Here is a 20,424-nt window from a genome sequence, read left to right as displayed (position 1 = left end):
ACTCACTGGTCTTTCCATTCTCCGATGCTCGTTTTCCCTCCGTGTCGGGGTAAATGGGAACCAGCGTCACTTTGTACTCAGTATCTGGACGCAGCTCTCTCAGGACCGTGTTGGTCGTAATCCCAGACACCTGAGTCTGTGAAGGGAAAATTAATAACCAAATATCAGCAACGACGTGTGACTTTAAGTAATTCCATTTATCACTGTAAGGTGAGAAAAATCATCTTGCTAAACACTGTCCAGGATTATATTGTATATAATCTGCTCTAACTTGTTCATTTAAAGTCAGTCAGGGATTCTCACCCAATAATTCTGGGAATTAAGCAGCTTTTAAAATTGGTTTTTCCCCCAAACCAGCCACAGACGTTGGCATCTTTGGAAAGTTTGCAGTCTGTGGCTCTGAGCAAGGCTCAGTGGAGTCCAAAACTTAAACAAGGCACTTATATTTTTAGGTGCTTTGGGCCACAATTCTCAAAATTATACTGTTTTTACTTCGCTTTTTTCCAACCAATGTCCATCATTTACTGCCATAAATTTCTAAATACAAAAGAACCCCCACTCTCATGAGGGCTGCTCATGAAATCCAGAATGAATGGGGCCATACGGAGCTGCTCCAGCCAAAAACCTCTTTGCATGGGGTAAACGTTTTTCTTTAAACAATCTTCATGTTGTTATTTATTTATTTATTTTATAGATATAGTTCCACGTTGAGACTTCCGTGAGCTACTTCACGACAGCTGCCGTTTGGAATTCTGTGACGGTGAAGCCAGAAACTAAAGGACATTCAGTGCCTCCTCATGGTTGACTGCTTCTGAATGGTGGAGGGAGTCCCTCACCAAAACAAAGGAGTGATCTGTGTTATTCTGAAGTATAACGTCATCATCTCAGACTTTGAATCGAAGCAAGGATTAAGCCCTCTCCTCTTGTCTGTGTTTGGCTGGTTCAGCTGTAACTCAGCTTCCTGGTCATCTCACTAAAAGATGTTTGGTGCCAGTCTGCGTCTCCATTTCTGGTTTTAGACACTTCTTCTTCACATGGGTGCCTTTGTACATTTTTAATAGTGGGGTTTCTTACTTATTTTTATCCTCTTTGGCCAACTCACTCCGAGATGTAGAGGTCGGCACAGCTGGATTAACAGGAAGTGAGCAGGCTCCCTGATGATCAGCTCTTCTCTGTCTCCACTTACTCATTTGTTTAAATTTTCCCAGAACTCTTGAAATCAGCTCACACGCAGCGTGAGAATGAAACTAGCATCATTTATTCTAATACTGTAAAAAAAACAAAACAGAAACACGCACTTCGATGGTTTTATGGGTTTGGATAAACTAACTTGAACTCTGTTTGCTCACGTCAGCTCGTCACAGTCGCCCATTCTCTGCTAATGTTCTAGGCATCAACTCGCAAACAAAGACGCTATAAAACTATAGAAGACTTAAGTGATTAGCGGCACATAAAATATCCCGTGGCGTTTTAATTTGTGCTCCCAGTGAGAATTATGATTGTGTTTTTTGTGTCATGAAAGGAAGATGCTATAAGGCTTCGGTGCACTCGTATGCTCCCGAGAAAAGTCTGAACTCAGCTGAATTTAGTCAGATTTGATTCAATTCATCTTTCATCATAACAGGTTTGACATTTATAACAGAAATAATTTAAAAACCAGCAGCTGCTAACATTTATAAAAACCTGACCGGCCTTCTTTGATGGGATTATGAGGTCAGTAAAAGCTCACCACGCTCTCCGTTCCTCCGGCGACGGGGACGTAGATGATCTGGTACTGTCTGACGTCGCCCTCGGCCGGGTCCCAGCGGACCCTCAGCGAGTTGACGGTGGGGTCGGTCACCTGGAGATTCTTCACTCCGCCCAGAGGCTCTGAAACAGACGGGACACATCACAGCCTGACACGATCCGGGCGGGTGGAGTTCACCTCATCAGGACGGACCAGATGTTCGAAAGCCGGGGAGGCTGTCAGTCACAGAGGAGTCTTCTTTCCTTCCTGTGCCTGTCTAAACTTTCTGGTATTCCATAAAGAAACCCTATTAAACTGTTTTTTAGACATTAAAGAATTCCTCCAATAAAAAAAAAGTTTAAATAACTGCTGCAAATAACCCTTAGCATTTGTTTTATCCTGCAGGGTGCTCCAGATGGATGCGTTTGCCACATCAGGAGTGTCCAGATGTGTCAGACTCAGGGAAGTTGCCTAAACTTTCTGGCATTCATTTGCGAGCCACAAGCATTCATATAAACAGGGACTATTTTCTTGCTGTCTGGCTGAAAACATCAGACCTTTAAGGTGGTTTTTCTCATGATTTGACTGCAAACCGTACATCGCTGGCAGGTTTTCCACGCAGCTGGTAAAAATGATGGTTAAAAAAAAGGACATTATTGGGAAGAACACTTAAATAAAAGCACTTTTAGTTGGTGGTGTGTGCTATGAGTCAGCTTACTCTTCATCACTCTGGCTGTAAGTGTGCAGAATGAACTTGGGGCCAATCAGATGGTTCTGGTAATGCAGGACAGATAGAAATCGAAGGAAGTACCTCAAGCTTATCTGTAAAGACTTTCTGCTAGAAAGCATCAATCAAGTTTTCTATTGTTTTTAAGAGCAAAAACAGCCTCAATCTCACGGTGAGGCCAACACCATTTATGTGTAGTCAAAACATCGACCTCTACTGATATAAGAAGAAAAGATTTATGAGGTTTAACAGAAGACAAAATAAACTTCTGAGAAATGCAGGAGGTGAGGATCGCATATTTGACAAAACTGTCATCTGTCTTCACTGGCTGTGCTTCATTTGGTCTTACTGTGTAGTGAAAAGTGTGGTAAACCCACAAAAACAGAGGAAAAACTCATATATGATGATGGGAAACCCAGTGTGTCAGTCCAAAGACATGACACAGGCGATGTAGTGGAGATGTTACTTATGGAGAGATGGGCAGCAGTAGCATATTGTTTTACTTTTCATTCATTTTCTATTTTTTTCTGTTTCTGTAAAAATGACCTCCTCTGTGTCTGTGAGTGTTTCCGTCATGTGCTGCGCTGTAATAAAAATAAAGTTCAAATACAGACAAAGATCCCGTAAATAAATAAGTCTTGCAAACAATAGCACGAAAAGAATCAATTTTATAGATGCAATAAAACACGCGTTCTTTGGAGAGGGCTCTCGAACGCACCATCAGGGACAGATTATCAAAGCAGTCCAAGCTAATAACTGCATAACCACCGCTGGATGGTGAATATGAAAACATGTGGGATCGCTGGGGAAATACTCAGAAAGGGCGGGGCCTAAGTGGAAATGGCTAATAAAAAAAAAAACTGCCTTTTGATGCTCATGCCATCAACGGTTGCCCAGGTGGACAGGCCAAAACATTCCTACGGTGCAATGAATGTCTGTAAGTGTGTTTTATGTTGATGTAGTTGTTCCATGTTGGTGCAAAGAAATGTCATGTGACTTCCTCTGCAATCGAATTTCCCCACATCTGTCTAAACTGACAGAAATCCTGAAACGTCTATAAAAATTGGATGTAGTGACATCACCCATTGGTTGTGAAGTCTTGTTCAGAAGCCTCGAGGTCATCATTTCCTCCAGGTCTGACTGTGACGTGCTCACTGCCTGCAAACGCTGCTAACATTGAGGATTCAAAATGCCAGGACTAAAACCTCCAGGTAATGCCATCTTTTACATAGTCTGTGGTTTAAGAAAATCCCACTGTTCCTGTTTGGTCCTGTCTGTCTGTCTGAAACAAGATTTGGTCAGCTGAATCTTTATGGAGCAACACACACATGCCTCCAGGAATCTGAAAAATGCTGTTCCCCTTTGTGAAAACCCTGAGTGATCCACTCACTTGTCTTTCCCTTCTCCTCCTGCCTTATGCCCTCCACGTCTGGGTAGACTGGAACGACCGCCACCTTGTACGCGGTGTCGGGGTCCAGGTTCCTCAGGACGGTGGTGGTGGTGCCGCCAGACACCTCCTCCTGTTTAACAAAGTGCCAAAGCCTTCATTAGCAGATTACCTGATTACCGTTACTTTTTCTGGGTAACTGAACCAAGATAAGGCCCTGAAATTGGTCCATAAAACAGTTTGCATTTGTTTTGTACCATGCGTTCTTCTCCTCCTGGTTGGGGCGTGTAGAAGACCTTGTAGGTCCGGACGTTGCCCACTGCTGGATCCCAGCGCACTGTCAAAGTGTTGATGGTCGGGTCGATCACCTTCAAGTTCTTTACTCCACCCAAAGGATCTGAGAAGGAGGAAAAGGCACTTAGCGCTTACATGGTATCTAAAATCTCCCTGAATATTTCCTACCTGCATCCAGCCCTAGGGACTCATGAAATGATCTTAGATTTAAACTTGAACTGTCTTTGGATTGTTCCTGACATCAAATCAAGTCCATGCTTCATTCATGAAAGTTGCTGAGCAAGAAAAACACTGTTTAACTCTGAGAACTGTGATTTCTACAAAGGGTCATTAGGACTCCTGCTATGCCTGATTTAAATTTGCTGGATTGCACCTTCAGTGTGGCCTCTTTCTGCTTCTCTAGACACTGATGCTAATCATAACTCTGATGTCCAGGTTCACTGCTGTCGTTGAGAGCATTACAAAGGCCCAGAAACCTAACAGCAGCCTGTAAGGCCACAGCGTCCGACCCTGAAGACGGTGCATGGGCTCAGTCGTTTCTGAACATTCCCCTTCCGTTAAATTCAGGTGAATGGAGGGAACCATGAAGGAAATATCAGGCAAATGTAAATCGGGCAATGACTGCTGCTTTTTACTGGTGGAATTTAACACAGGCTATGTCTGTGATAAATCTGATGTGACTTGTTTGCGATATATGTGTGTGATATATCGGGTTTAGTCTTCAGCGCTGGCACAAAAAGAAAATGCCCACTTGGGTTTAACAGCCTGACTAAGCTGCCATAAATTTAGTGTTTCCATTTAGCTTTGGATGTTAAAGAAACTTTGTTAATCATCTGAAGTACTTTCATTATTTAGGATGCTTTCAAGTAAACTGCTGGCTTTCCCACAAAAACCATCTGACAGAAATCTTCAGTTTTATATTTATGTCTCTCATCACTTCATATTTTAAAATTTCAGAGTTTCCAACTGTAATCAGACATCTTCATTAGGTCTTGGGCCCATGTAGATGTAGCAGCTCATTATTTTTCTTTATAAATATGACAAAAAAAACAAGTAAAATTACTTCAAACCACAAGTTTTAGCTGTAAATCAGTCAGCGGGACTCACTTGTCTTCCCATTTTCGGACATGGGCTTTCCCTCCATCTCGGGGTAGACGGGCACCACGGTGACAGTGTACTCTGTGTTTGGATCCAGGTTCTTGAGCACGGTGCTGGTGGCGGTTCCAGGAACCGAGTCCTGAGTTGGGGGAAGGAAGAAACGACTTTGAACTGGATGAACTCCTTGATCTGGAGAACAAATGAGCGCTTTGGCAGCCGCAGACAGATTCTCAGAATGAGCAATGTCACCGTTTAATGTTTTCTTGGACGCAGCTTCACTCAGTATCAGGAACAGTTAAAACTTGGAGATAAAGATGGATTTCTGCACAGGGCTACCACTTTAAAGGCTGTCCTGGGACAGGATGGAGCTTCAGACAGAAAAAACGAGAGCAAGTCTTCCTTTGCATGCACTCCTTCAGGCCTCTGCTGCACTTTCAAATTTCTACTTCTTCTTTGTCCATTTAATCAAATTTTCCTAAAATGTGCCAACATGCTGAGATAATGAAATAAAAGAAATCAAATCATCTTATTTTACGACATTTTCTGACATAACCTTTGGGGTAATGAAACTAAACAAGATATCACCACAACTTCACAGAAAACAGTCAAACTTTCTCCTGACTCAGTAGATCTTATTCCTCTGTCAAATGTTTTCCATTATTTGCAAGAAAACGTCATTTAAAAAAAAAAAAAAAAGTCAACAACATCATCTGGTGGTTTTCATTTTTTGATATCGTGATCTTACAACTTTTCCCAAGAAAAGAACGTTCTGGTGTGTAACTGCCTTGGAAACAACCTCACGCCGCTGACTCGACGCCGCAGTGAGAGCCGAAAGGAAAAAATAAGATGGCAACCTGATCTCCCCTTAAAGACAAGACTTCTCACTTTGATTCATCAGAGGTCCAATTTTACACACACAGGAGCACTTTGCACTGGCTTTTTGCCCACAAGGATTTTTAAGGTGATTAAAGTAAGAAGAAACTTCCACATCCTTACCACATCCTGCTCTCCTCCAGCTGTGGGCACCCAGATCACGATGTACTCGCGCACATTCCCCTCAGGCGGCAGCCAGCGGACGTTCAAGGTGCTGGTGGTGGGATCGGTCACCTGCAGGTTCCTCACAAAGCCCAGTGGCTCTGAACAGAAGTACAGCCAGAACAGGAAGTCAGTCAGTGCCTGGATCTGAGTGACATATCTTTAGTGTAGTCAGAGGTTAAGTGGTTTCTGGTGATCAGTTTCAAAGTCTTTGAATAGGGAACTTTGTGAAGCTGCACAAATTTCCAAAGAGAAAATCCTGCAGTATGCCCTCCGTCTGCACCTCTGACCCTGGAGTAACAACTCTACAATGTACGTTTAATGTTAAGAATGAGATGTCGCAAGTACTGTCCGTAAAAATGTTGCATGAGAATCACTGAACTCTATGGTAGATCTACCATCACTGTTCTAACCTGTGAAAATGGCAGACTGCCTTCACATTTTCCCGTCAGTGACAGAAAATATTCCATTAACGTGACGTCTAGTCTGGACTGGCTTGAAGGCCGGGATCAGCACTGGCTGCTCTCTGAACCCATTATTTCCAGTTGTTTGTACCTTGCCTCACCATTTTTCACTGCTTTTTTAAGCTTTCATTGCTATTCACTGTGACAAACACCCACACGGCCAATACAAACGAGGCATCCCGCCAGGTGAGGGAGGCAAAATGGAAGAAAATGGGATATTCTGTGTCTTTGAATTTGCTTTTGCCAGGATGAATGCCCAACTGGAAACAGGTCTCTATTTAACATGTTATAAGATAATACATAGCTCAGGCCAGCTACGTGTTCCTCTGAAAAGATTGTAATCTGCTAAAAATGTCTCTCATTGATTGATGTGGCAAAGAGCAGTAAGCCAAAGCCGAGCCAGTCTTCCTCCTCAGTCAACTTTCAGTTCAGTCAGACTCTGTTTAATTGTTTCTTTAAGGCTCGGGTGTTTTTTAATGTCCTTCTGAGCACCTTTACCAACATACTATGGGTGTCATGTTACCTCAAGCCTCGATACTCACTCGTCTTGCCCGTCTCAGACAGGCTTGGTCCGTCTCCCTCGGCGTAGACGGGGACCACGGTGACGGTGTAGCGGGTGTCCGGCAGCAGTTTATTCATGACGAATGTGGTGGTACTCTCAGACACGGTCTCCTACGAAAAGATGCATCAGATTTAACCTGAAGCTAAATCCCAGAGAGTCCAGATGTTTGACCTCAACAAGGCCAAAACACAAATAAAAGTCTTCCTGAGAAAGCAGCTGAGTCTCACGAAAACCGCAAAATGGCTTACCTTAATGCCTAACATGGGAATTTTTAAAAGCTGAAATATTTCTTGTAAAAAGAAAATCCCTTTTTTGTTTTTAGTGCAGAAGAATCTTCTGAAACTGGACCATCACAAGGCCTCTAGATTTCTACGGTGGTCCAGTTTTTATTCCGCTTTCAGGAGCGGTTTGAAAAACATCTAAACACTAGAAATATTTGTACGTTCCTCAAGTTTTTTATTTATTGCATTTTCTGAAATGTTGCTTTAGTTTCCTTGTTGTTGTTGTTTTCAAGGCCACCGTAGACCAGCAGAAACAAATAACACCTTTAACACCTGTTCCTCTGGTAAATATTTCTTCCCGGAATTTACGATTTATTTGACATTTTGTGTGCGCAGCATTTTGGTTTGTGAATTCATTTCAGATTTCAGATTGTTTGCTGTTTACTTTTACAGCAGAGACGAAACCACGCGAGCAGCAGTCAGATTCTTTTGGTCGAGCAGTTTGAAATTCCTCTGTAAAACTAACGTTGATGTGCTAATTGAGGGGTGAAGGTTGTGCAATCAACAACGATGAATGAGCCGCTTCTGAGGAGACAAACCCGAGTGGCCAAATCATCTGTCGGCTGCATTCGCAGCTGTTATTTAGTGCTGATGGCACTGCAGAAATATAAAACCCACAAACATGTCATGCAACAATGCGAGCTTCACATTGCCAGAAAGGATTTAGACGGTTTTGTGTGGCAACTGCGTGACGGGATTATCCTGTCAAAAAGCATGACATCACCAAATCTCTGCTGAGACCTTTGATCGTTTTGTCTTTTGTAAACTTCTGCTGAGCATCTTGGATTTTTTTTTTTTTTGCCGTTTCCTTGAAAATTGATCAGACTTTTTTATTACAAGCTTTAAAAGAGTTTCACCAAACTCCCTCCAGCATTTTGTCTAATGTAAAAACACCTCAGAGGCATAAAAAAGGTCTGTCAGTGTCACGTGATGACAGAGAGCTTGTCACAGAGCGATGATCCTGTCAGCAAAAGGAAAAGAAAATAGCGAACACATTGATTAGGACTCAGATGTTTAATAAGCTAATGTCAATCTAAAAACTGCTCATTTTAGAATCTGCACCGACTGACATTAAACCTCAGACAGAGAGATGAAGCCCAGGAGCAAGTGCTAAAAACTGCAGTCACTTGAGGCTGGCTCCAAAACCGAGTTATTCCCATAGAGTCCCATGTTTAAACTTCCAGCTTTACAGTGCAAATAAACATGTTTACAGCCTGCTGCAAAAATGATTATAGTCTCTTGAGAGCTTTTTTAAAAAAATAACTTAACTATAATTCGAATACTGTTTAGATTGGATCATCTCAGAAATCTCTCCACCGCCAAGTGTTTTTGACAGAACCCCCAGAGCGATCAGGGCACACCATGTCAAAAAAAATGATAATCCACAAACCAGTGAATGACATTGCGTGGCTACATCCATTTACAGCCTTCTGCAGTCTTTAGAACAAATCAGTTAGCAGGATTTATCTGATAAATTCTATGAAGAGAGAAGAACTTACTTTAATCTCCAGGCCTCCATCCACAGGAACATAGATGACATTATATCCCTGAACGTTGCCATCAGCAGGATCCCAGGTCACAGTGAGGGTGGTGATGGTCGGGTTGGTCACACTAATGCCACGTACTCCGCTCAATGGCACTGAGGGCGCAAATGTGATGAGTGATTAAATGAGAATGAGTTTCTACGTAGGGTTTATTTTAAAAATTTTCCACAGTGACCTACATGTCTTTCCATCCTCAGACTGGCGTTTGCCTTCCCTGGCAGGGTAAACGGGTAACACCGACACCGTGTAAGGAGTATCAGGCATCAGGTTCCTGAGGATGATGTTTGTGGTGCTCGCAGGAACTTGTTCCTGTTTGGCAAGATTAGGAAATAAAAGGTTGCTTAAATGCTTCTGGCTCATAATTGGCTGTTTCCTGGAGAAAGGAAGCGGTACGGCGTGCATGGAGCCTCACCATCTGCTCTTCGCCACCAGCTTTGGGCACATAGAAGACCTTGTAGAGACGAACAGCTCCGTCAGCAGCATCCCAGTTCACATTCAGAGAGGTCATTGTGGGGTCAGACACCCTCAGGTTCTTTACTCCTCCCAGAGGTCCTAAACAATAAGTGTTTTTAGATTTAGACCACATGAAGAGCCTGAATTAATGATTCCAATCTGTCGCGTTTCCATCATGATTTCATTTTGTTTTTCACAATAAGAAAAGACGAGGGGAACGGGGCTATTCCTCGATCTATAAAGCAAAGGTGTTATTTATTTGTGCTGGTGGTTTTGGTGTTGTTCCTTCTTTTTTACGATATCCTTTCTTTAATGAGCACAACTGACATCTGCTGTTTAGTGTCTCCATGTCTCAAAACAACCTCCCAGCAGACTAAGCACAGGGCAGAGAGGACACTCATGGGTTCCCTGCATTAACTGGTAAATCTGTTATTTCAGATAATCTGATATTTCAGTTCTTGTTGTGTCTGTAATTATTTTCAGGGCTCAGAAAGGAATTCTCTTTGAGCCACAGGGTTTCCCCTAGAAATATGACCCGATAAAAAAAGAGATTTGGAAGCACGTGTAATCTGATTGGTCCAAATATAACTTTATGTTATGTTGGTTGCATATGATTGGAGCACCGGGCTCTGCTATAAAAATCAGGTTACAGAACCTGTATGCAAAGGAGCAAACACCAGTTTTTGACTTGTCAGAGCACAATATGAAAATCTTTGCTTGCAGTTCTCTCAACTTGATCCTATGGATCCACCACAATGCAAAAGCAGTGAAGAGAGAAAATGAAGCAGCCTGGACCGGATAACAAGAAAACAGAGGAAGAAAAGAGCGGAGGCTGCACTACAAACCACAGGCCGGGCATTACATCATTTTAGAGTTTCTATTAGTGGCACAAATACAAAACGGAAGGAAAGCCTCGTCAGGTTGTCCCTAAAACTGTTTGGTCTGGAATAAAATTCCTTTCTCCAGATAAAACTGAACCCGTCCTCGAAATGGTTTGAAATTGATGGGGTATATTAGAGAAGATGGACTCTGTGTAAAAGGGTCCTGACAGGGTTGTAAATTCTTTGTAGTTATATGGATACCTATAAATATCCCCAGAGGTGTTTTTTTGGGGGTGTGAGGGGTTCAGACTTACTTGTCTTTCCATTTTCAGACATCCTCTTTCCATCTCCTGCAGCATAAACCGGCACCAGGGTCACAGTGTAGAGAGTGTCGGGCTGCAGGGCTCGCAGGATGGTGGTGGTTGTGCCCGCTGACACAGTTTCCTAAGTTTAGCAACAAAATACACAAATTAGCTGCTCTGATGCAAACATATATTCAGAAATAACATCGAGCTTAGGGTAAATCCTCCTCGCCAGCTGTGAAACACAGTAATTTATCTGTAGTTGCTGCATGTAACATTGGGCAAGAGTCAAGTTTTTTTATACAATATGTATTAGATTGCTTTATAAAAGTTTAAAATGGGTCTTTAAAGGCTTAAAAGTTTCAGACATGATCAGGCAAATTGGTGAGTAATTCAAAGTCACGGCTGACAGGAAGCTGAGGATCGTCCTACCATGCTCTCATCTCCTCCAGCAGCGGGAGCATAGATAACTCTGTACTCCTTCACTCGGCCCTCAGCGGGCTCCCAGCGCACATTCAGGGTGGTCATGGTCGGGTTCAGCACCTGCAGGTTCCTGACTCCACCCAGAGGCTCTGCAGGAACACAAACACAGATGAAACAGGGCGAGCTTTCACTTTTCTGTCCTCCATCTTTTCCTGGAGGATCGCGATCAAAAGCCTCAGTTAGCTCCTTTCAAAGCCGACAAGGAGTCACAAGGAGCGTTTCTCTGGGAGAAAACGTTCCCCTCAAAAATGTGACTGAAAATTCAGTTTTTCTGTGTGGGAATACAGTTTTTAGAGTTGAAACAGGGTAGTTGTTGCATTCTGCACAAAACAAGCTGCTTAAAGATATCACTTGCAATAAATTGAATCATGCTTTTCTTAATTTTTCAGGGGATTAAAAAGAAGTGCAACCTCATAATAATTTTTTGATCTTTCTATCACAAAATTTAATACAATGATGTTTTTAAAAATGTGTTTGACTAAGATTTTCTTCTAGTTGTGGTTTCTTTTACTGTGGCACTTGTGCTTTTGTTTAGCCAAAGGCCAGAGATAGCAGGGAAATGTACAGACTCCTGCTAGGTAAGGTAAGACAGACTCATTGGCTTAACTACGTAACCCCAAAAGACCAATTCTGAGCCAAGAGAATGCTATTTTTTCTTTTTTTCACAAAAAAAATCTGTACAACTGAAAGTAACTTGTATTCTTGTATGAAACAGCTTTCACTACAGCAGATATTTAATGTGAAACTCTTTGTCTCTGGATGTGACGTTAGACTCTTACTAGTTCTTCCTTCTTCGGAGATATCTTTGCTGATGCCGGTGGGATACACCGCTGCGACGCTGACAGAGTACGGCGTGTCGGGCTCCAGCTTCTGCAGGATGACGCTAGTCTTCTTCCCTCCAACCTGCGTCTGTTCACAGGAAACATGTCGGCAGTGAGACTCGTGCTCAAATCGGAGAAACACAGTAGTTTATCGGAGCTTAGTGACAGGTGGCTGACTCATGAAGAAGAACGCCACAAATGGCAAACACAAATGAGAGAAACATTTGCTGCCAGCTGTGAAATAAAAAAGCTTTTTGTTTTTGTTTTTAATGTTTGTTATATGTTTTAATGTTTTGACATTCAACATTCAACGGACCTCAACCGGTCATGGCAGATGGCTGCCCCTCCCTGAGCCTGGTTCTGCTGGAGGGTTCTTCCTGTTAAAATTGAGTTTTTTCTTCCCACTGTCACCAAGTGCTTGGCTCAAAGGGGATCGTTTGATTATTGGGATATTCGTTTTATTATTGTAGAGTCACTGCCTCACAGTATAAAGCGATTTGAGGAGACTATCTGATGTGATTTGGCGCTATATAAACAAAACTGAATTGAGCTTGTATGGACTGAAATGAGATTTTACTGTAATGAAATTCAAATGACTGGATAATTTGATAAGGTGTTATAGGTCCATAAATGCAAACACCAGGCCATTTTAGCCTACTACTGAGTGGTTGCCAGGTAACCTGATGAGCATTTAGAGGGAGCATTTGGGAAATGTCGTAGAAAACACCTGCGTTGATTTTAAACAAAATGGGAGCATTTCCAGGAAGTGACAGACGTGACGGTGATGTAGCCGCTGATGGAGTTCAACGTGTTCCTGCCTGGTCACAGGCACATTATGTCAAAGTATAGAGCAAACACACTCAAAACTCGTTTGTCCCAGCTGACACTGATCTTTTAAATGACTCGGTATGTTTTTAATGTTGCTGGGGGGGTTTCTGGACTTTGACAGGTGTTTACTTGATGGCTGTGTGATTTCTACTGACTATATAACAAATGAACTCTCAGAGATAATAAGGAAATCCCAGTTATTTGCTCCTTAATAGTTCTGATTACTGTTTTCATGTGTCTGAGACAGAAAGACAAGTGCATGCCAATGTTTGCTTCTGTATTTCTGCCCCTTAAAAGCCACAAGTTTACTCCACACAGTTGGAGTGGATGGATTTATATGTATATTTTTTGAGTTGTGTTGGGTTACTGCTACTTTATATTCGATGTTCCTCTGCAGGAACACGGATCACATGAAAATAAAAGCATTTGGGGAACAATGTGCCGTGAAAGACAATTTGTTTACTGTTTGCAGCTGGTCAGGTTCAGATATTTGAAGAGTAACGAAAAGCTGGACACCTCCACCTCCTTATCAGCTTATCTGTGTCCTGCCTTCGTGTGGAAAACTACCACAGCATGAATCACATCACAGCCACTTATGAAACGATGGAAAACAGATTATTATTGACTGACTTATTTATTAAATCAACATGAGTTTGTTTGCCTGCGCTGTAAACAAACACCAGCTGATCGTCTGTGGCGAGTGTTTGATGTCTTCTGCAGTTACCCCCACTGACCACAGGTGTCGCCACACCTGCTCAAAATGTTTCAGCCTCTAAATGTGCGATCATTTATCCGGATCTCGGATCATCAGCACTCTAAAAATTCAAGCAAAGCCCTTAAGTGTGCAGCGGTTCTTAGCGTGGCATGTTTTGGAGAGGCATCCACTGGTTATTAGGATAATGTCAGCAGAGTATTTACATCATTTAGACTTCTTTCTCTGAGAGATTTGAATCCTAGTAGACTGAGAAATCCTGAGCAAACAACTCTGCAGTCCATCACACAGTGGATGCAGCGCTGTAAACACATCCACAGAGGGCATAAACAGTTTGTGGTAGCTAAGGGATAAATTACTGGAGGTATCACATCCCATTTACATCAGTATTTTAGGTATTTGGATGTTTTATTTTATTCTGGGAAACATACAGAAGGTCAGTGTCTTGTTTAGAGACAGTGGAGTGTGTTAATAAAACAATCAGTGACTCCTGTGGGTACTGTACTTGAGACATTTTTTTAATTTTTTAACCAGATAATTATTTAAATATGAGGTAACTTCGCTGCTCATCTTCTCACACAGCACTCAGTAAATGAGCCAAATAGTCATAAAAAAGTTTTTCTCGTTTAATATTGCAAAATTTTGGCTTGTCCAACAAAGGATGACTTGCAGCTTGGCAGAGAAACTAGAAGGTTAATTCTGTGTTTTCAGTGTTATGAAGGTGGTGCCATGGCAACATGCTTCAGATGTAACTCCCTCCGAGCCAGGTTATGTTTGAGATAAGAGATCAACGGTTATGAAATGCACCAGTGGCTGCAGTTTGAAAACTGCTTTCTGTAATAATTAAAACATGTTTGAATTCTTTTTTATTTAATTATTATTCAATTAATTACACATGTAAACGTGAATTTAATGGAATAACAGCTGTAAGCTGTCAAATTCTCTTTAAAGTGGACAATATGATATTATGATCTAGTCCAACCAGCATACCTGTCCATGTTTGTGATTGGTCACATATTGTACTGCCACCACCTTTCATGTAAACTCGGATGAATGGACTGATGAATGATGGGTTGACTTAACGAGCCGGTAAGTCCCTTTGTTTGATATTTTATCCTGATATTAGATAAAGTGAAGCCTGAGAAGGAAAAGATTTCCTTGTCATTCTAGTAATGTGGAGTTGTGGCTCTTGTGACATTACTGAGTTTTGAATTGCTAATTTTATTCTCCCCAGCGTTGGCCTCCGTGTCCTGTTTTATTTTGAAGGTGAGATTTCTCTGGTGTCTTGGTCTAACTTGACTTCCTGCCTTCCGTTGTGCTCGTCTGGTCCTCCCTGATTGATTTCACCTGCCTTTAATTGTTTCCTCATGTGTTCTACCCTCTATCTGCCTTTTTGCCGCTTTATTTTGTATTTTGCATGTCTAAAGGGCAGTTGGATCATCCCATTGCTTATCACTAATCAGACTTCAGTCTGTAGACCTTCAGAGTTTTCACCCCAGTATAAAGCTGACCTATTTTCTCTACTATACATATGAAAAACAGCAGCCTTAGCCCAGAACTGGACTGATGAAGAAGCCCCGGTTTTTCACCCTGATCCCAAACTTGAGAGGAAACCCTGAGCTCATCCATAAAACAAACAAGCGTCTCGTCTGGTATCACATGACTGATGCTAAGAACAACAAGGCCGCACGACACCAGATGCTCTCGGTCCTCTGGCGCACACATCTGATGCAGGGAGTGGATCGGAGCTCCGTTAGACGGATTTGCAGCGCTGACATCATGCCTCGGCTGTGACACGTTGTTTGGGGGAACACTGTCATAACATCTCAGAGACACAGCGACCCCCCCCCTAGATTCTTCTCATACTGCTCGCAGCTTCTTTTCAACTCGTTTCCACTGCTAATGATTATTGAGTCAGCGTGCGGGAATGCAGTGTCGGCAGTCAAACGTGGGACTCCTCAAACTCACCGTCGTGCTGCTGGATGTTGTCACCAAGCAAAAGCTAAATTGCTCTGTGAGGAAGGAGCCTGGAAACATCTTTGGCGGTGTGTCACTGACCTCCTTTAGATCATTGATGTGCATCTCGAGACGGAGGTGAAATTTAAAACCGAATCCAGCTCGTACTGTAAATCCAGCTGGTTCTGTTTTTGTTGTCAAAAGCTTTTTAAGTGAGCCAGACATCAAATTACAGATCGCTCCAGTGCAGTCGGAGACCTCGACTCTCAGACTCTACATTTTACTCCGTTTAGAAATATATTTCTCTTTGTACATCACTAAATGAGTCTACAGATTAAAGCTTTACATTAATTATACTACTCACATACCAGTTTTTTAGGTACATCAAAGTCAGGGTATTATTTTTCTGGTTTCTCTCACTAGCTTGAACTACCGGAGTCACTTCACCACTCTCCGTGTGTATGAAACGAAGAGGGTTAAGTTGACGGAGAGATAAATTGACTCAAAGAAGAAGAAGACTTGCGTGGAACAGATAATTAACTGAACTGGCACAAAATCTAAATTGAAAAAAGGGGCACTGGTCTATGCTTTTGGCAAATCTAATGTGATATATGCACATTCATATGGTGCTTGTGTTTTTGTTGGCTTTTTCAAGCACTGAGTCAGTTTTTCAGGTGAGAAGAAGCTCCTGGGATGAGAACCAACACGTCCACGTCTGAGGGCACGGTCCTCAGCCAAAAAAGGGTGGCGTGGGAACGAGTCATGGCCTCCAGGGGAGGATTTCAAGCATCTCAGAGTCTGGAGCAGGAGACTGAGAAGGATTGGGACAGTGTTTGCAGAGATACTGATAGTGGTCTCCTGTAGTCTACACTCCCGCCCGCACCTATGAACATGAGCTGTGGGTCATGGAGCTCAGAGTAGAGCTGAAAGGGTCCAGCAGAGGTGGTTCAGACATCCTGGACGCCTCCAAGTTGTTTTTAGCTTCTCTAACTGGGAGGAGACCCGTGGACAGATTTAGGACATCCTGGAGAGATCGCGTCTCTCGACCTGATCAGTGTCCCCCACATGAGTTGTAGGAGGTGGGCAGGCAGAAGGAGGCCTGCTTAGACTGCTCTGACTCCCCGTCTGATTTTTTGTGTTTTTTGTTTTTCAAAACAAAATGGATTGTATTTCAAAGCTTTATTTACTTATTTAAACTAATTATTCAGATTTAGATTATAAGTGTAAAAGAGTGATCTACTAAGAACTGATGTTGTTTTTCTATAGCGACTACCAGCCAGCATATGAAGTGATTAAATTAGCTGCAATATTCAACAACTTCAGATCCAGTAATATCATGTACATGATTCTGCACAAAGACTGCTTTTACTTTGGGTTTTTTGAGGATAGTTAGATCCTAAAAGATTTTTCACTGCTAGCAGATCCTTTATTTATGCTCACTGCCTCTTTTTTATGTAATATAATCTGTGTGAGGGCACAGGATGCTGCACAAGAGCCAGAAAATCATTCACAATATTTATAGCCAATTTTTATTTATGGTAGATTTTTCTGATTCCCAGTAGGCCCCTGGTGCCTGGTTCATGGTCCACCTGTGTCTTGTTTAAAAACATCCCTGATTCACCCTGATTTGAAGTCATTTTCACAGAGATTAAACTGGAGATGATGATCTCATCTCCTGCACAGTTTACTTTACGGTTCACAGCTAAACATTTATTCAAGCTGCATTACACAGGAGGGAAATCACAAGGCAGGTGCCACCAGTTTAGGCTCATTTATCAATAACAAATGAGATTCTCTGACTCAATGATGACTATGAACGACGATTTGACCTTTATTGTCCCTTATCTAAAGAACTCAGAGATTCCTTCTTGGTAACGATGTGTTTTATGTGTGAGAATGAGAAAGCCTTTGTCTCTTCAGTGCCTTTAGCTTCTCCTTCTGCACTGTTTTATGTCCTTTTTGCTCAGTTTTATAGATCTTGAAGTCCCATCTCAGGAGGTAGAGCAAACTTCCCATCAAATCCAGCAGTTCATAATTGATTTGTTTCTATATGTGCTTTGGGGCTCGTTTCGCTGACTTTTCTGACAGATTTAAGGCTCCACATCATCTTGAGATATTCACTGATTTGTCAGCAAGTGGCTGAAGCAAACCGGAGACCTTCCCACTGGTCAAAAAGCAGCACAGCTGGGAACCTCTGCGCCCCGACAGCAGAACAAACCTTCGCTTTGTAAGAGCGCGTGAGGAAAGGAATTTAGTCGTGTTGTTCTTTCGATCCCTCGACAAACAAACAAAACAGGAGTGGGTTTACAAGACAGCAGAGAGGGACCCGTTTTCTCATAAATGTCAAATTTACTAAACAATCATTGAAATTTGGCCATTTTGGGTGTAAAAACTTGAATAAACATTTTAGAAATCTCTGAATTCGCCTTTTGTTCAGAGTCAGTGAAGCAGCTCCAGCTATGGTCTCCTGATACAACAAAGAGCCAAGTGGTTATATCATAGAGGCCGTATTTCATGTGAATTCTGCTGCTTGGTGCACATTTCCTGCACATTAAATGATTAACTGAAGCTGCGATACCGAGGTTATATAAACTCAGTATGAACTTTTACTTTCTAAGACTCAGAGACGGAGAAAAAAAAAAACCCTAACCCTTTAAAATCGAGGCCTAAATATTCAGAGATAACAACCTAACAAGCATCGTTTGTGCAGCAGTGACCAGTCTGTGCTTTAAGCCACTGGTCAGTTTGCTTGGTTTTGTGTAAATGCAAAGGAAGACACTGTGATTAATAATAACACTAAAACCTGCCAATGGACGAGAGGGTTGTTTCCCCTGCAACAGGGCTTATGCACCGAACAGTTCAGAGTACCAAGGCTTCCTTTACTCACTGGGCGAGGTGCTTGAGAGTGCTTTGTCTGGTTATTCCGTCATCCTATTGGGAGACTTAATTTTCATGTTCATGTGGTCAATGACAGCAAGACCTGGAGGGTCATGTTTGGGAGTGGTGTTCTGTTATTGGACTTCTGTGTGAATTAGGTTGTCCATAACAAACACCATGTTGGAATATCAGGGTGTACATAAGTGCACGTGGCACCAGGATACTCTAGGCTACAGGTCGATGAACAATTTTGTAATCGTATCTGGATCTGCTGCCGTATGTTCTCTGAACACTTGGATGAAGAGCCATGCTGTCAAATGATTACCACCCTGGTGGTGAATTGGATCAGGTGGCGGGGCAGGATGCTGGACAGACCTGGCATACCTGAAAGTATTGTGAGGTTGTGCTGGGAATGCCTGGCATAGGCCCCGGTCCATAAGACCTGCAACTCCCACCTCCAGCAGAACTTTGACAGCATTCTGAGGGAGACTGGGGACACTGAGTCCAAATGTACCATGTTCAGCACCTCCATTGCTGAAGCTGTTGCAAGGAGCTTCAGCTGCAAGGTGGTAACCCCAGAACCAGATGGTGGAAATCTGAGGTGAAGGGAGCTATCAAGCTGAAGGAGTCCTATCTATCAGGATTCATTAGCCTTTGGGACTTTGGAAGAAGCTGATAGATGCCAACAGGCCAAGCAGAATGTGGTCCTCCATTTTTACTTAAGAAACAATTCACCAGCTGGGCCCACGTCCTCATTTTTTGTTTGACAGCGTTTTAGTAGGTAAAGGTGAATGGCTTGGGCATGAATTGAGCTGCAGTTTGGGGAAGGCCTCGAAAGGGACTGGTGGCAGCTCCCAGCCTGGCAGATCTCCATGTACTAAATAGAAGTGAAGAAGTTAAATAATTTAAAACGGGTGGGAGGGTGGGGCACGTAAACGAGAATGAAAGGCTTGTAGGCCTGGGGGAACCTATATAGATGAGAACCGGAAAGAGCGTGTATGGAGGCGTGGTTCCGCTCCTGAAATTCCGATACTTGATCTCCAATTAATGCAGAAGAAGAAGAAATGCCCTATGAAAATGACTGACCTTGTTTTGGATAATTGGTTAAGGAAATGGATGGATGGCAGCACTGGGACAGGTTAAGAAAAAGGTTTGGATGGACTGCTAAGTTTAACATGTCTTGAAATACAGCTGTCTTCATGTACACACCAAAATATATCAAACTGTGAAACTGATTCACAAATTGCCACGAGTCTGGGTTGGAGAGGAGGCAGAGTTTTAAACAGTTTTCATTTTCAGTTCTTGCAGTTGTGATCACTTCACTCAGCGCCCTCTGGAAACATCCAAGGATTTTTTTTAAACAGAGATATTTTAATGTGCTCCCTTTTCATTTTCTCATGCTAACCATGATTTAATTTGTGCAAACCTCCTAAATATATGGCATGTAGACACCCTTTTCTAATGTATCTGTACACTGATGATGCCATCGTATTCTCATCCACAAACTTACTGTGAGGGCCTCGCCTCCAGCGACTGGTCTGTAAGTGATCTTGTAATTCTGGACGGTGCCAGGGGCGGGCTCCCACTTCGCCGTCAGTGTGGTGGTGGTGGCATTGAAAACCCTCAGGTTTTTGGGCGGCTCAGGAGGCACTGAAAGCACACAGGTATGTGGAGTGAGATAAACAGCATCTGTATATGTGTGCGTGAAACGATCAGTGAAAATGATTATGATGATGTTGATGAGGAGGATGATGAAGATGGCAGTTATGATGATGTTCTCACAATCCAGCGGGTCATGGAGCTGGAAGGGTTAATTTTAGGATGAGAGCAGCAGAGTGATGAGGTTTAAACCAGTTCAGAGTGGAGTTGCAGGTCAGGAACGTCTCATTAAATCACTGGTCTCAGTTCGGTAACGTCATAAATATGGAGCTAAGTTATATATTTTTACATAAGGAAAAATCCTAATGCATAAAAAGGATTCTAAAATTGGACACAAGAACAGAAAAACACAATTAATATGGAAACAAGTTTTATAAATGATGATTCTGGGCGG

At 42.5% G+C, this 20,424-nt stretch overlaps 1 protein-coding gene across 4 annotated transcripts in view; it reads right to left on the bottom strand.

Annotated features, from left to right (window-relative positions):
• The window catches only part of col12a1b (collagen, type XII, alpha 1b), a 148,755-nt gene that overhangs the window by 63,810 nt on the left and 64,521 nt on the right, over positions 1 to 20,424 (bottom strand). For all 4 annotated transcript variants that reach the window (XM_013272239.3, XM_013272237.3, XM_013272238.3 and 1 more), the window contains 14 exons: positions 19,882 to 20,021; positions 11,957 to 12,086; positions 11,127 to 11,266; positions 10,707 to 10,836; positions 9,531 to 9,670; positions 9,298 to 9,427; positions 9,074 to 9,213; positions 7,274 to 7,403; positions 6,229 to 6,368; positions 5,242 to 5,371; positions 4,098 to 4,237; positions 3,844 to 3,973; positions 1,730 to 1,869; positions 7 to 136 (listed from right to left, as the gene is read on the bottom strand). In XM_013272239.3, the coding sequence (XP_013127693.1) occupies positions 7 to 136; positions 1,730 to 1,869; positions 3,844 to 3,973; positions 4,098 to 4,237; positions 5,242 to 5,371; positions 6,229 to 6,368; positions 7,274 to 7,403; positions 9,074 to 9,213; positions 9,298 to 9,427; positions 9,531 to 9,670; positions 10,707 to 10,836; positions 11,127 to 11,266; positions 11,957 to 12,086; positions 19,882 to 20,021 (1,890 nt within the window). The remainder of the gene's footprint in view (positions 1 to 6; positions 137 to 1,729; positions 1,870 to 3,843; positions 3,974 to 4,097; positions 4,238 to 5,241; positions 5,372 to 6,228; positions 6,369 to 7,273; positions 7,404 to 9,073; positions 9,214 to 9,297; positions 9,428 to 9,530; positions 9,671 to 10,706; positions 10,837 to 11,126; positions 11,267 to 11,956; positions 12,087 to 19,881; positions 20,022 to 20,424) is intronic.

The sequence above is a fragment of the Oreochromis niloticus genome, linkage group LG15, assembly GCF_001858045.2.
Source record: "Oreochromis niloticus isolate F11D_XX linkage group LG15, O_niloticus_UMD_NMBU, whole genome shotgun sequence".
NCBI lineage: Eukaryota > Metazoa > Chordata > Actinopteri > Cichliformes > Cichlidae > Oreochromis > Oreochromis niloticus.
The sequence above is the reverse complement of the archived record's forward strand: the minus strand, read 5'-3'. Positions and strand labels throughout refer to the sequence as shown.